The 15,010-nt window shown below is 59.7% G+C and overlaps 1 protein-coding gene across 2 annotated transcripts in view; it reads right to left on the bottom strand.

Annotated features, from left to right (window-relative positions):
- Positions 1-1,204: 1,204 nt before the first annotated feature.
- Positions 1,205-15,010, bottom strand: part of PLEKHM1 (pleckstrin homology and RUN domain containing M1) — a 43,691-nt gene continuing 29,885 nt past the window's right edge. Inside the window, exons 9-13 of one of the 2 annotated variants that reach the window (XM_064174584.1) lie at positions 13,924-14,069; positions 12,896-13,089; positions 11,901-11,964; positions 9,240-9,397; positions 1,205-2,060 (exon numbers count right to left, since the gene is read on the bottom strand). In XM_064174584.1, the coding sequence (XP_064030654.1) occupies positions 1,931-2,060; positions 9,240-9,397; positions 11,901-11,964; positions 12,896-13,089; positions 13,924-14,069 (692 nt within the window). In that variant the 3' untranslated portion in view covers positions 1,205-1,930. The remainder of the gene's footprint in view (positions 2,061-9,239; positions 9,398-11,900; positions 11,965-12,895; positions 13,090-13,923; positions 14,070-15,010) is intronic. The other variant, XM_064174585.1, reaches the window with a different exon arrangement.

The following is a 15,010-nucleotide window of genomic DNA, read 5'->3' as shown; positions in this document are numbered from 1 at the left end:
CCAGGCAGGGGGATGGGATCCCCATCAGGGGGTTCCCATGGGAGCTGCCCTGACCTGGAGTTTGTTCCCCCTCCCCAGGCAGTCCTGCGGCGGTCCCTGTGCCGCTGGGCGCAGCCCAAAAGCCTCCCAGCACCAGGCGCGGGGAGAAGAGCAACTGGAGATAGCAACCGTGGTGAGGAGCAGGTGGGAAGGAAAATGGGGCAGGGAAATTGGGGAAGGGTCCCCCAAGCACTCTACAGTTCCCCAAGGGATGGGCCAGGATAGAGGACGGGCAGAGGATGGGGGACAGACAGGCAGGGAGGACAGAGTGAGTAGGCATGGACAGGCAGGAGGACAGAGGATAGGCAGGAGAGTGGAAGACAGGGTGGCCAGGAGTTGGGGGGACAGGTAGGGGGATGGAAGATGGGCAGGGAGGATGGAAGACAGGAAGACAGAGGATGGAGTATGAAGCAGACAACAGAGTGTGGACAGCAGCATCCCCATCCCCATCCCCATCCCCATCCCCATCCCCATTCCCATTCCCATCCTCACCCCATCCCCATCCGCATATCCTTCTCCACTCCCATCCCCACCCCCATTCCCATTGTCATCCCCACCCCATCCCCATCTCCTTCTCCACTCCTATCCCCATCCCCACCCCATCCCCATCTCCTTCTCCACTCCCATCCCCATCCCCACCCCATCCTCATCTCCTTCTCCACTCCCATCCCCATCCCCACTCCCATCATCATCCCCACCCCATCCCCATTCCCATTCCCATCCTCACCCCATCCCCATCCTCATCACCATCCACATTTCCTTCTCCACTCCCTCCCCATTCCTATTCCCATCCCCATCCCCACCCCAACTCCACTCCCATCCCCATTCCCATCCCATCTCCATCCCCATCCCCATTCCCATCCCCATCCTCACCCCATCCCCATCCTCATCTCCTTCTCCACTCCCATCCCCATCCCCATCCCCACCCCATCCCCATCCCCATCCCCACCCCATCCCATCCCCATTCCCATCATCATCCCCATCCCCATTCCCATCCCCATCCCCACCCCATCCCCATCCCCATTCCCATCATCATCCCCATCCCCATTCCCATTCCCATCCCCATCCCCATCCCCACCCCATCCCATCCCTCCCAGGGAGATGCAGCAGCAGCCTGGAGCTGTGGCTGGCACTGCTGAAGAAGCAAAGCCCCAAACGCCTCCGCTCATCGTTAAATAAACTTTAATTCTCTTCGCCTGGGGAGGGGGAAAGGGCAATAAAATCTCTTCGAGGGTTAAGAGCAGCAAGCGAGGAGGAGGAGCGGCCTGGAGCTTCTCTCCCCTCTCTTCCTGGAGGCCACGGTGAGGGGCGGGTGGGTGAGGGGCGGGCTCTGAGAGCCAGCAGGAGATGCTCAGCTGGCCCCGCCAAGCCCCCTAAAGGCACAAGTGTCACTTTGTCCCCTCCCGGCGCCGCTGGCTGCCGCCACAGCCCGGAGCAGCCACCCTGTGCAAAATGCCTGTGTATAAAAATACTGCTCCGGAGCGTGGAACAGCCTAAAAAACTACAGAGCTCTGATCAGCAGCAGTGCCCAGGTGCCCGGCTGCCACCCCAGCTCATGCCCTGCCAAGCCACTGGGTTCCCACCAGTATGGCATGCACCAGCTTGGCACCAGCAAGGCGACTGGGAGCATCCCCCGAGCAGCACCGGGTCAGCGTGAGGGGCTGGGGGGGGGGGATGGACCCTTCCAGCCCCCCTTACTCAGCCCTGGGTGGGCAGAGGGTCCCTCTGTGGGGCAGGAGCACCCATGGCACGTTGCTCAGCACCGGGGCAGGGCCGGGCGTAGGGTCAGCCCCTGGGCAGGGGGGTGGTGCTCTCTTCTCAGCCTCTTCCCTTCGATGCTCGTTCGGATGGCTGAGATGCCAGGGGCAGCGTCGCAGCCACTGCCCGGGGGCTACAGGCTGGGCTCCAGGCTGGGCTCTGCCTCCAGCTGCCGCTGGTAGCGCTGCCGCCGCTGGCAGCGTGGGCACGACTTGGCACGGGCTTGGCAGTCCCGGTGGAAGACAGTTTTGCATTCACTGCACCTGGGAGAGAGCAGAGGGAGAAAGCAAAAGCCACAATGTTGGTACCACCAAAACCCAAACGTCTGAGCAAAGCAGACCTGGGGACACCTCACAGGACTCCAGGACTTCAGACTGGTTTGGGTGGGAAGGGACCCCCAGAGCTCATCCAGGCCAAGCCCTGCAGCCAGCAGGGACATCCCCACCCAGGGCAGGATGCTCACAGCCCCACACAGCCTCCCCTGCACTGCTGCCAGCCATGGGCAGCTCCCAGCTCTCTGGGCAGCCTGGCACAGGCTCTCCCCACCCTCACTGCCAAACATTTCTCCCTTCTCTCCACTCTCAAGCTCCTCTCTCACCTTCCAACCATCCCCCCTTGGCCTGGCCCAGCAGCTCCTGCTCACAGCTCTGTCCCCAGCTCTCTGCTGGGCCCTTCCAGCACTCCAAGGCCACCAAAAGGTCTCCCTGCAGCCTTCTCTCCTGCAGCCTGCCCAAGCCCAACTCTCCCAGCCTGGCCTCACAGCAGAGCCCTTCCAGCCCTGCCAGCACTGCTGTGGCCTCCCCTGGCCCTGCTCCAGCAGGTCCCTGTCTGTGCTGAGCACTCCAGAGCTGGGGACAGTTACTCATCTCAGTTTCCTCCCAGCACTTTGTGAGCACAGATCCCAGCCCCAGCTCTGAACCCAGCTAGCAGGAGCAAGAACTACTCAAGCACAACCTCCACCTCCAGCAGGCTGAGCAAAGGCAGCAGCGTGCCCGGAAAGAGCTTTGTGGGCAGCTGCCAGCGAGCTGCTGGGGCTTTGTTTGCAGACAGAAGAGGGAGGTGCTGAGGGAGGCCTGCACCTTGTTCTCACCGCGGTGACAGCACAAGGACAACACTTTGGGGCTGAGACACCAACCCCTGTGAGGGTGCAGGGTGCTGAGAGCCTGGCTCTGGACCCACTGCTGCTGGGGATGGGATGCAGCTCAGTGCTGCTGCTGCATGGATCCTCTGCTTGCTGCCAGGAGCCCCCCAGCCCAGCCTGCAGGTGACAGGAATGCTGCCTGGGGACATCAGAGCCACAGGAAAGGGGCCCAGGAAGCTGGGAATGGCTTTGCCTTTCAGTCAGTGGCTCTGAGGAGGTCTCAGCCACCTGGGGCCTCCCTGCTTGGCTGGCAGCCACAGCAGGAATGTAAACAGCCCCAGATGCCACCTTGCATGGGGCAGCAGGCAGGAGCCACCCAGCTCCTGTTCACACAGCTTGAGTCAACAGCAGAAAGGGCCCAGGCAGCAGGGCTGAGCTCAGCCTCACCCAGCCAGCACCCACCCCTCGCCGGCAGCAGCACAATGCAGCCAGGCAGCAGGTCGGGCAGGTCACTCCCTCATGGCCTCAGGAGCAAGCCCCTGGGGCACCATCGCTGTGTGAACCTCACTGAACATCCTAATTGCCCAGGAGAGGAGTGGAGAGGGGAGTGGAGAAACACCCCAGGCAAGGGACCAGGGCACATCACAGCCTGGGTCAAAGGAGGGTCAGGAGGCTGTGCAGAGGGAGCTGCCCAGGCTGGGCAGAGGCCAAGGGGATGAGGTTCAGCAAGGCCAAGGGCTGGGTCCTGCCCCTGGGTCCCAGCAGCCTCAGGAATGCTGCAGGCTGGGGGCAGAGTGGCTGAAAGTGCCCAGCAGAAAAGGCCCTGGGGGGGCTGGGTGAGAGCAGCTGAAGATGAGCCCAGGCTGTGCCCAGGTGGGCAAGGAGGGCAGCAGCAGCCTGGTCTGGCTCAGCTATGGAGTGGGCAGCAGGAGCAGGGCAGGGATTGTGCCCCTGTGCTGGGCACTGGGGAGGCCACAGCTGGATCCTGGGTGCAGTTCTGGGACTGTCACTGCAAGGACATTGAGAGGCTGCAGCAGGGCCAGAGAAGGGCAAGAAAGGAGGGGAAGGGTCTGGAGAAGGGCAAGAAAGGAGGGGAAGGGTCTGGAGCAGAGAGCTGGGGAGGAGCAGCTGAGGGAGCTGGGGGGGTGCAGAGTGGGGCAGAGGAGGCTGAGGGGGGGGGGTTGGGCTCTGCTCCCTGGGAACAGTGACAGGAGAAGAGGAAATGACCCAGGGCAGGTTCAGGTTGGCCATGAGGAACAATTTCTTCCCCCAAAGGGTTGCCCAGGTCTGGAGGGGTCTGATAGCCCTGGGGGTGTGGTGCTGAGGGCCATGGGTTAGTGGTGCCCTGGCACCCAGGTCAGGGCTGCACTGGATGCTCTGAAAAGCCTCTGCCAAACCAGAAGGTTCTGTGGCTCTGAGTCCTGCTCCTGACAGGAGGCTGCAAACCCCTAGGGATGCAGAGCAGACTTGGGCACAGCCAGGCCAAGCCAGGCCAGGAGGTGCCCCCTGGCACCATTCAGCTTCTGAGTGAGTTTTCATGCAGCTCCTCCCTGAGCACGGGGAGGAGGAGGAGGTGGATTGGCAGTGCCAGGAGCTGCTTTTCAGCCTGGGTGTCTCTGAGTGAGCAGCAGCCCTGAGGAGGCATCTCCAGGCTGCATCTGCCCTGCAGGGCTGGAGGAAGCAGGCAGCAGAGCTGTGAGGAGCTGAGACACTGTGCAGGGAGGGATCAGAGACATCCTGCAGTGAGGGACTGCTGACCCCAGCAGCTGGGGGTGCCCTGGGGGTGGGCAGAGGGGCAGGAAGCCAGGCTGGGCTGCGTGAGGATGTTGGTCGAGCTGCTTTCCTGCTGCACGACCTCCTCTGCTGGGAACAGACACAAAAGAGCTCCAGGAGCTCCAGAGCCCAGCTCAGAGGACAGGAGCCCCACAGCCAGCTCCAGCTGAGCTCTGCCCCCTCTGCCTGCACCTCTCAGGGCCCTCAGAACCACAGAGTTGGCAGGGCTGGAAGTGACCTCAAGGATCATTCAGCTCCAACCCCCCTGCCATGCCCAGGGACACCCTACCCTAGAGCAGGCTGCACACAGCCTCAGCCAGCCTGGCCTCAAACACCTCCAGCCATGGGGCCTCAACCCCCTCCCTGGGCAGCCTGTGCCAGGCTCTCAGCACCCTCATACTGAAGAACTTCCTCCTCACCTCCAGCCTCACTCTCCCCACCTCCAGCTTTGCTCCATTCCCCCCACTCCTGTCACTCCCTGACAGTCTCAAAAGTCCCTGCCCTGCTTTCTTGCAGACTCCTTCAGGTGCTGGAAGGCCACAAGAAGGTCTCCTCGGAGCCTTCTCTCCAGACTGAGCAGCTCCAACTCCCTCAGGCTGATTCCTGCTCTTCCTCCTGGGCAAATCCAACCCCTGAGGATGCTCTGGAGAACAAGGCTGGTGCTGGCCTCGAGGCAAGGAGAGGGAGTGAGAGATCCTGCTCAGCCACCTGGGTGGTACCTGCTGCCAGTGCCCCCCTCCTGCTGCCAATGCCCCCATCCCACTGCCAATGCCCTCAGTCCTGCTGCCAGTGCCCCCCTCCTGCTGCCAGTGCCCTCAGTCCTGCTGCCAGTGCCCCCATCCCACTGCCAATGCCCTCAGTCCTGCTGCCAGTGCCCCCCTCCTGCTGCCAGTGCCCCCACTGTGCTGCCAGTGCCCCCCTCCTGCTGGGCACACTGCCAGCCTCTCTCCACCATGTCCCTTGGGGCTGCCCACCCTTTGGAGGGTCACAGAATGGCTGTGGTTGGAGGAGGCCTTGCAGATCATCCAGGCCAAGCCTTACCCCAGCACTGCCAGGCCAGCACCAACCCATGGCACTCAGCATCACACCTCCAGGGCTCTGAGACCCCTCCAGGCATGGGCACTCCACCACTGCCCTGGGCAGCCTGGGCCAGGCCTGGACAACCCTCCAGGGGAAGAAATTGTTCCTCATGTCCAACCTGAACCTATCCTGGGGCAACCTGAGGCTGTTTCCTCTGTCCTGTCACTTGTTCCCTGGGAGAGGAGCCCAACCCTCAGCTGGCTCCAGCCTCCTTCCAGGGAGCTGGAGAGGGCCAGAAGGGCTCCCTTCAGCTTCCTTTCTCTACAGCTGGATGCTGGTGCCCTTCTGGGCCACCTGGGCACACCCTGGCTCCTCTCCAGACATGGTGGACCAACACCCCCAGGTCCTTTTCTCCCCAGGCAGTCTCCAGCCACTCTTCCCCAGGCCTGAAGCATTCCTGGGGTTGTTGTGCCCCAAGTGCAGGAGCTGATTCCCAAATCCAGGTGTCCTTCCTCTTCTCCCTGCCTGCACAGAGAGGCAGGAATATTCCTGCTCCTGTTTCTCCTTCCCTCCTGGAAGGGGTTGGACTGAAGTTGAACTGGAGATGGGTTGGTCAGGTGAGTGAGGAATGGGCACACAGCACCTTCCTCCTCCTCTTCCTCTCTGCCACCCTGGGCCCCAGCACCCAGCCAGGCTTTTGCAGGCTGACAAGAAGGTGCTGGGTGGCTGTGCCAAGCCACCTGGCTTGGTGACATCTCAGCTCTCTGAAAATGGTCCTCTTCTGCCCCAGAGAGACCACTTTTGGTTCAGGACTGATGGGAACCATGAGGACATGGGCACCATGGGGAAGTGGAGACCATGAGGATATGGATACTACAAGGAAATGGGCACCAGGAGGAAGTGGGCACCACAAGGACATGGGCATGATGAGAAGGTGGAAATTAGGAGGATGTGAGTACTACAAGAACATGGGCACCACGAGGATGTGGGCATCAGGAGGAGGCAGGCATCACAAGGACATGGGCACAGTGAGGAAGTAGGAATCAGGATGCTGGGGACACTACATGAACGTGGGCACCACGAGGTCATGGGCACCATGAGGATGTGGATTCCAGGAGGATATGGGCATCATGAGGATGTGGATTCCATGAGGATATGAGCACCATGAGGTCATGGGCACCATGAGGATGTGGATTCCAGAAGGATATGGGCACCATGAGGCCATGGGCACCATGAGGATGTGGATTCCAGGAGGATATGAGCACCATGAGGTCATGGGCACCATGAGGATGTGGATTCCAGGAGGATATGAGCACCATGAGGTCATGGGCACCATGAGGATGTGGATTCCATGAGGAAATGGGCACCATGAGGTCATGGGCACCACAAACATATGAATTCCATGAGGATATGGGCTCCATGAGGCCATGGGCACCACAAACATATGGATTCCATGAGGATATGGGCACTATGAGGTCATGGGCACCACGAGGTCATGGGCACCACAAGGATCCACAACCAGCACAGAGCTATTTCCAGGCCACCTTGTGTTTGTGGAGGGGGCCCCTGGAGGAACCCAGGAAATGGCCTCAAACTGCCCCAGGGCAGGTTTAGGTTGGACATGAAGAACAATTTCTTCCCCCAAAGGGTTGTCCAGGCCTGGCCCAGGCTGCCCAGGGCAGTGGAGGAGTGCCCATGTCTGGAGGGGTCTGACAGCCCTGGGGGTGTGCTGCTGAGGGTCATGGGTTGGTGGTGCCCTGGCACCAGGTCAGGGCTGCACTGGATGCTCTGAAAAGCCTCTGCCAAACCAGAAGGTTCTGTGGCTCTGAGTCCTGCTCCTGACAGGAGGCTGCAAACCCCTAGGGATGCAGAGCAGACTTGGGCACAGCCAGGCCAGGCCAGGAGGTGCCCCCTGGCACCATTCAGTTTCTGAGTGCATTTTCATGCAGCTCCTCCCTGAGCATGGGGAGGAGGAATCACAGAATCATAGAATCAACCAGGTTGGAAGAGACCTTCAAGCTCCTCCAGCCCAACCTAGCACCCACCCCTGGCCAGTCAACCAGACCATGGCACTAAGTGCCTCATCCAGGCTTTGCTTGAACACCTCCAGGGATGGTGACTCCACCACCTCCCTGGGCAGCCCATTCCAATGCCAATCACTCTCTCTGACAACAACTTCCTCCTAACATCCAACCTGAACCTGCCCTGGCACAACTTGAGGCTGTGTCCCCTTGTTCTGTTGCTGGGTGCCTGGGAGAAGAGGCCAATCCCCACCTGGCTACAGCCTCCCTCCAGGTAGTTGTAGACAGCAATGAGCTCTGCCCTGAGCCTCCTCTTCTGCAGGCTGCACCCCCCCAGCTCCCTCAGCCTCTCCTCATAGGGTTTGTGTCCCAGGCCCCTCCCCAGCCTTGCTGCCCTTCTCTCAACACCTTCCAGCACCTCAACATCTCTCTTGAATTGAGGGGCCCAGAACTGGAAATTGAGGGGCCCAGAACTGGAATTGAGGGGCCCAGAACTGGAAATTGAGGGGCCCAGAACTGGAGGATTGGCAGTGCCAGGAGCTGCTTTTCAGCCTGGGTGTCTCTGAGTGAGCAGCAGCCCTGAGGAGGCATCTCCAGGCTGCATTTGCCCTGCAGGGCTGGAGGAAGCAGGCAGCAGAGCTGCGAGGAGCTGAGACATTGTGCAGGGGGGGATCAGAGACAGCAGTGACAGCAAAGAGAGCAGACACAGCAGAGAGCAGAGACAGCAGAGAGCAGAGGCAGCAGAGACAGCAGAGACAGCAGAGAGCAGAGACAGCAGAGAGCAGATGCAGCAGAGAGCAGACACAGCAGAGAGCAGATGCAGCAGAGAGCAGACACAGCAGAGAGCAGATGCAGCAGAGACAGCAGAGAGCAGACACAGCAGAGACAGCAGAGAGCAGACACAGCAGAGAGCAGAGAGCAGAGAGCAGACACAGCAGAGAGCAGAGACAGAAGACACAGCAGAGAGCAGACACAGCAGAGAGCAGAGAGCAGAGAGCAGACACAGCAGAGAGCAGAGAGCAGAGAGCAGACACAGCAGAGAGCAGACACAGCAGAGAGCAGAGACAGAAGACACAGCAGAGAGCAGAGACAGAAGACACAGCAGAGAGCAGACACAGCAGAGAGCAGAGAGCAGAGAGCAGACACAGCAGAGAGCAGAGAGCAGAGAGCAGACACAGCAGAGAGCAGAGACAGAAGAGATAGCAGAGAGCAGAGACAGAAGACACAGCAGAGAGCAGACACAGCAGAGAGCAGAGAGCAGAGAGCAGAGAGCAGAGAGCAGAGAGCAGACACAGCAGAGAGCAGAGACAGAAGAGACAGCAGAGAGCAGACACAGCAGAGAGCAGACACAGCAGAGAGCAGAGAGCAGAGAGCAGACACAGCAGAGAGCAGAGACAGAAGACACAGCAGAGAGCAGACACAGCAGAGAGAGCAGAGAGCAGACACAAGACACAGCAGACACAGGGCATGTCCCAGACTCGTGGGAAAAGCCAGGCCAGAAGCTTGTGTGTGCTCAGGGCACAGGAGGTGGCAGAGCTGTCCCTCACCTGGTGGTAGTGTCAAACTCAAAGGGGAAAATGATGTCACTGCTGTTGCAGATCTGGCAGATGAAGCCCCTCTGGGTGCAGAGGTCACAGCTGTAGACGTGGTGGGAGGCAAACTGGAGCAGAGAGTGCAGGAAGGGCTCAAAGACACCATCGGCTATCTGCGGGCACAGAGAGGGCAGGCAGGGCTGCAGCTCAGCTCCCGGCAGGGCTGCGCCACCCAAAGGCCACGGCACAGCCACTGTGTGTGTGCTGCCAGGGCTGGCCTCTACACACACCCCCACACAGTGCCTGGCTGGCAGTGGGACCCCCAGGAGCTGGGGAGGGGCTGCTGGCTCTGGAACCAACCAGAAGCCAAGCACCAGCACCAAGCACCAGCACCAAGCACCCAACACCAACCAACCAACACCAAGCACCAGCATCAAGCACCCAACACCAAGCACCCACCACCAACCACCCCAACACCAACCACCAAGCACCAGCACCAAGCACCCACCACCAACCACCCCAACACCAACCACCCAGCACCAACCATCCAGTACCAACCACCCAACACCAACCACCCAGCACCAACCATCCAACACCAACCACCCAGCACCAACCACCCAGCACCAACCACCCAACACCAACCACCCAGCACCAACCACCCAACACCAACCACCCAACACCAACCACCCAGCACCAACCACCCAACACCAAGCACCCAGCACCAACCACCCAGCACCAACCACCCAACACCAAGCACCAGCACCAAGCACCAGCACCACCCAACCAGCACCACCCACCCAACACCAACCACCCAAATACCAACCACCCAAATACCAACCACCAGCACCAACCACCAGTCCCAACCACCCAGCACCAACCACCCAACACCAAGCACCCAGCACCAACCACCCAACACCAACCACCCAACACCAACCACCCAGCACCAACCACCCAACACCAAGCACCCAGCACCAAGCACCCAGCACCAACCACCCAACACCAAGCACCAGCACCAAGCACCAGCACCACCCAACCAGCACCACCCACCCAACACCAACCACCCAAATACCAACCACCCAAATACCAACCACCAGCACCAACCACCAGTACCAACCACCCAGCACCAACCACCCAACACCAAGCACCCAGCACCAACCACCCAACACCAACCACCCAACACCAACCACCCAGCACCAACCACCCAACACCAAGCACCCAGCACCAACCACCCAGCACCAACCACCCAACACCAAGCACCAGCACCAAGCACCAGCACCACCCAACCAGCACCACCCACCCAACACCAACCACCCAAATACCAACCACCCAAATACCAACCACCAGCACCAACCACCAGTACCAACCACCCAATACCAACCACCCAGCACCAACCACCAGCACCAACCACCCAACAACAACCACCCAGCACCAACCACCCAGCACCAACCATCAGCACCAACCATCCAGCACCAGAACCTGCTGGGATGGAGCTCTTGGCTCTGGAATCAATGAGAAGCCAATCACCAGAACCAAGCACCAGCACCAACCACCCAGTGCCAACCACCCAACACTAACCATCCAGCATCAACCACCCAGCACCAACCATCAGCACCAATCACCCAACACCAACCATCAGCACCAACCATCCAGCACCAGAACCTGCTGGGATGGAGCTCTTGGCTCTGGAATCAATGAGAAGCCAATCACCAGCACCAATCACCAGCACCAACCACTCAGCACCTGCAGTGCTACTTGCAGTAGCCAGAGGTTGGTCTGGAGATACTCAAGCACCAATGTTGGTGCAACTCCAGGAGACACAACTTTTGTCTTGCAGGGCACAGGCTTGTGCCAATCATTTTGGCAGACTGACATCACCACATCATCAAACCATGGAGTTGGTTAGGTTGGAAAAGACCTTTCAGACCATGGAGTCCACTAACCACTGACCAACTAATTGCTGTTCTTTATCTCCAAGCTGATGTAGCAGCTTGCGGAGCACACAGGATGGATAAGAAGGAGGCAAAAGGCCACCTGAAGCTGTTTGAAACCTTCTGCTGAAGGTCCACAGCCAGGGCCTGGGATGTGTGCAGCTCTGGAGCCCCCCAACACAAGCAGGACATGGAAGTGTTGGAGGCAGTGCAGAGGAGGCCACCAAGATGCTGAGAGGGCTGCAGCAGCTCTGCTCTGAGCACAGGCTGAGAGAGTTGGGGCTGTGCAGTCTGGAGAGGAGAAGGCTTCCAGGAGCCCTTGGAGTGGCCTTGCAGGACCTGAATGGGGCTGCAGGAGGGCTGGGGAGGGACTATTGAGAAGGTCTGGGAATGAGAGGAGGAGGAGGAATGGGTTTGGAGTGGCAGAGGGGAGACTGAAAGTGGATGTTGGGAAGAAGTTCTTTTCAGTGAGGGTGGTGAGAGCCTGGCACAGGTTGAGGGTGGTGAGAGCCTGGCACAGGTTGAGGGTGGTGAGACCCAGGCACAGGTTTCCCAGGGAGGTTGTGGAGCACAGAAGCACCCAATGTGATCTTTGATCACATTGGGTGCTTCTGTGCTCCACAACCTCCCTGGAGCTGTCCCTGCCTATGGAACTGGCTGATCTTTGAGGTCCATTCCAAGCTAAACCCTTCTCTGACTCCCTGGATTCCATGTGCTCAGCAGCAAAACAACCACACAGAGCTCTCACCTGCCTCAGATCAGTGACACTGTACTTGTGGGGACACTCCAGGAGGTAATGCCTGTGGTCAAGCCTGCAAAGCAACACAGAGAAGAAGGTGGCAGATGGTTTGCACCACAACTCCAACAGCTTTGGAGCTAAGAGGAGTGGAAGAAAGTGACCACAGCTCTGATTTTCTCATCGTGCCTGAGAGGGTTTCAAAGAGGGGGAGGAAAGGAAACCAATCTCTCATCTACTTGCCCAGGTGTTTCCTGTCCAGCCAGAAGCTCCTGGCTCAGGAAGGTGCTTCCTGAGTCACATCAGCCCAGCTAGCTGAGAGGGGAACTCCTCACAGCAGCTGATATGGAGCTACAAACCAGCCCAGGCCGTGGCTGCAGCACTGCCTGCTCCAGCAGTGAGGATCACACACAGAGGATCCAACAGGATGTCAGGGGTTGGAAGGGACCCAAAGAGCTCATCCAGTCCAACTCCCCTGCCAGAGCAGCACCACACAATCCAGCTCAGGGCACACAGGAACACATCCAGACAGGCCTGGGAAGGCTCCACACAAGGAGACTCCACAACCTCTCTGGGCAGCCTGTGCCAGGCTCTGGGACCCTTCCAGGCAAGAAGTTCTCCTTGTGCTGAGCTGGAACCTCCTGTGCTGCAGCTTCCATCCACTGCTGCTTGTCCTAGCCCAGGGAGCAGTGAGCAGAGCCTGTGCCCCCCTCCTGACCTCCAACCTCAGATAGTTACAGACATTGATTCAATCCCCTCTCAGCCTTCTCTTCTGCAGACTAAGCAGCCTCTCCTCAGCAGGCAGTGCTTCACTCCCCTCCTCATCCTCACAGCCCTCCCTTGGGCTCTCTCCAGCCGATCCCTGTCCCTCTTCACCTGGGCAGCCCCAAACTGAACGCAGCACTCAAGAAGAGGTCTCAGCAGGGCAGAGCAGAGGCAGAAGAGAACCTCCCTGGTGCAAAGAGGGAAAGTGTACAGGAGGAACATCCCCCAGAGGGGGACCTGACCTCTTGCTCAGCTCCTTCAGGGCGCCACTGCGGCACATGCTGAGGTAATCTCCCAGCAGCTTCAGCTGCTCCCTGCCGCGCAGGATCCGCCTCATCGTCTCCACGTGCTCGTAGAGGCTCTCGTTCACCAGCTTCAGGTCAATCAGAGGCTGGGCACGGATCTGGGTGAGGAACTTCAGAGCCTGCCTGCAAACCTGGGGCAGAGAGACAGGCCAGAGGTGGGCACGCAGCAAGGAGAAGCTCAGGAGGCTTGGAGGGAGGTCTGGGATGGGGCAAAGAGGCCAGAGGTGGGCATGCAGCAAGGTGCAGATCAGGAGGCTTGGAGGGAGGTCTGGGATGGGGCAGAGAGAGGCCAGAGGTGGGCACACAGCAAGGAGCAGCTCAGGAGGCTTGGAGGGAGGTCTGGGATGGGGCAGAGAGAGGCCAGAGGTGGGCATGCAGCAAGGTGCAGATCAGGAGGCTTGGAGGGAGGTCTGGGATGGGGCAGAGAGAAGCCAGAGGTGGGCATGCAGCAAGGTGCAGATCAGGAGGCTTGGAGGGAGGTCTGGGATGGGGCAGAGAGAGACCAGAGGTGGTCATGCAGCAAGGAACAGCTCAGGAGGAGGCTTGGAGAGAGGTTCAGGCCAAGGCAGAGAGCGGCCAGAGGTGGGCATGCAGCAAGGAGCAGCTCAGGAGGAGGCCTGGAGAGAGGCCTAGGATGGGGCAGAGAGAGGCCAGAGGTGGGCACACAGCAAGGAACAGCTCAGGAGGCTTGGAGGGTGGTTCAGTCTGGGGCAGAGAGAGGCCAGAGGTGGGCATGCAGCAAGGAACAGCTCAGGAGGAGGCTTGGAGGGAGGTCTGGGATGGGGCAGAGAGAGGCCAGAGGTGAGCATGCAGCAAGGAACAGCTCAGGAGGAGGCTTGGAGGGAGGTCCAGGCTGGATGTTTGCACCTCTGCTGCTGGTGGGAACATGCAGGTCGGCCCCTCAGGAAGGGCAGGCAGGTGCAGGAGTGCTCCCTGCTGCCTGCCCTGGCTGAGCCTGGACTCACCCCTCTCTTGGCCAGGTCCCAGTTGTGGATGAGGCGTGAGGGGATCACTGTCTCCTCGTCCCGGTGGCAGCTGTCGCAGTAGTAGAGGCCGGAGAAGGCACAGAGCTTGGGCTTGCCAAAGGAGAAGCCAATCTGCCTGGAGCAGCCTGCAGGGAGGAGGGACCAGCAGAGTGCTCAGGGCTTGGCACAGGCTGCCCAGGGAGGTGGTGGAGTCCCCATGGGATCATAGAATCAAGCAGGCTGGAAGAGACCTCCAAGCTCAGCCAGTCCAACCTAGCCCCCAGCCCTAGCCAGTCAACCAGACCATGGCACTGAGTGCCTCATCCAGGCTTCTCTTGAAGATCTCCAGGGACGGTGCCTCCACCACCTCCCTGGGCAGCCCATTCCAATGCCAATCACTCTCTCTGGGAAGAACTTCCTCCTAACACCCAGCCTAGACCTACCCCAGCACAACTTGAGACTGTGTCCCCTTGTTCTATTGCTGGCTGCCTGGGAGAAGAGACCAACCCCACCTGGCTACAATGCCCCTTCAGGTAGTTGTAGACAGTAATAAGATCACCCCTGAGCCTCCTCTTCTCCAGGCTGCACACCCCCAGCTCCCTCAGCCTCTCCTCACAGGGTTTGTATTCTAGGCCCCTCCCCAGCTTTGTTGCCCTTCTCTGGACACCTTCCAGCACCTCAACATCTTTCCTGAATTGAGGAGCCCAGAACTGGACACAGCACTCAAGGTGTGGCCTGAGCAGTGCTGAGTACAGGGGAAGAAGAACCTCCCTTGTCCTGCTGCCCACACTGCTCCTGATGCAGGCCAGGATGCCATTGGCTCTCTTGGCCACCTGGGCACTGCTGCCTCATCTTCAGCTCCTCTCTATCAGTACCCCCAGGTCCCTTTCCTCCTGGCTGCTCTCAGCCACTCAGTCCCCAGCCTGTAGCGCTGCTCCTCCATCCCAGCAGGTGTTCAAGCAACCTGTGGCCATGGCACTTGGGGACCATGGTTTGGTGGCCATGGTGGGGTTGGGTTGCAGGTTGGACCCTGTGATCTTGGAGAGCTTTTCCAACATAACAATTCCAAGCTTCTCTAAGCCCCTAG

This window comes from Pogoniulus pusillus, chromosome 40 (assembly GCF_015220805.1).
Source record: "Pogoniulus pusillus isolate bPogPus1 chromosome 40, bPogPus1.pri, whole genome shotgun sequence".
In the NCBI taxonomy this organism is placed as follows: Eukaryota; Metazoa; Chordata; class Aves; order Piciformes; family Lybiidae; genus Pogoniulus; species Pogoniulus pusillus.
The sequence above is the reverse complement of the archived record's forward strand: the minus strand, read 5'-3'. Positions and strand labels throughout refer to the sequence as shown.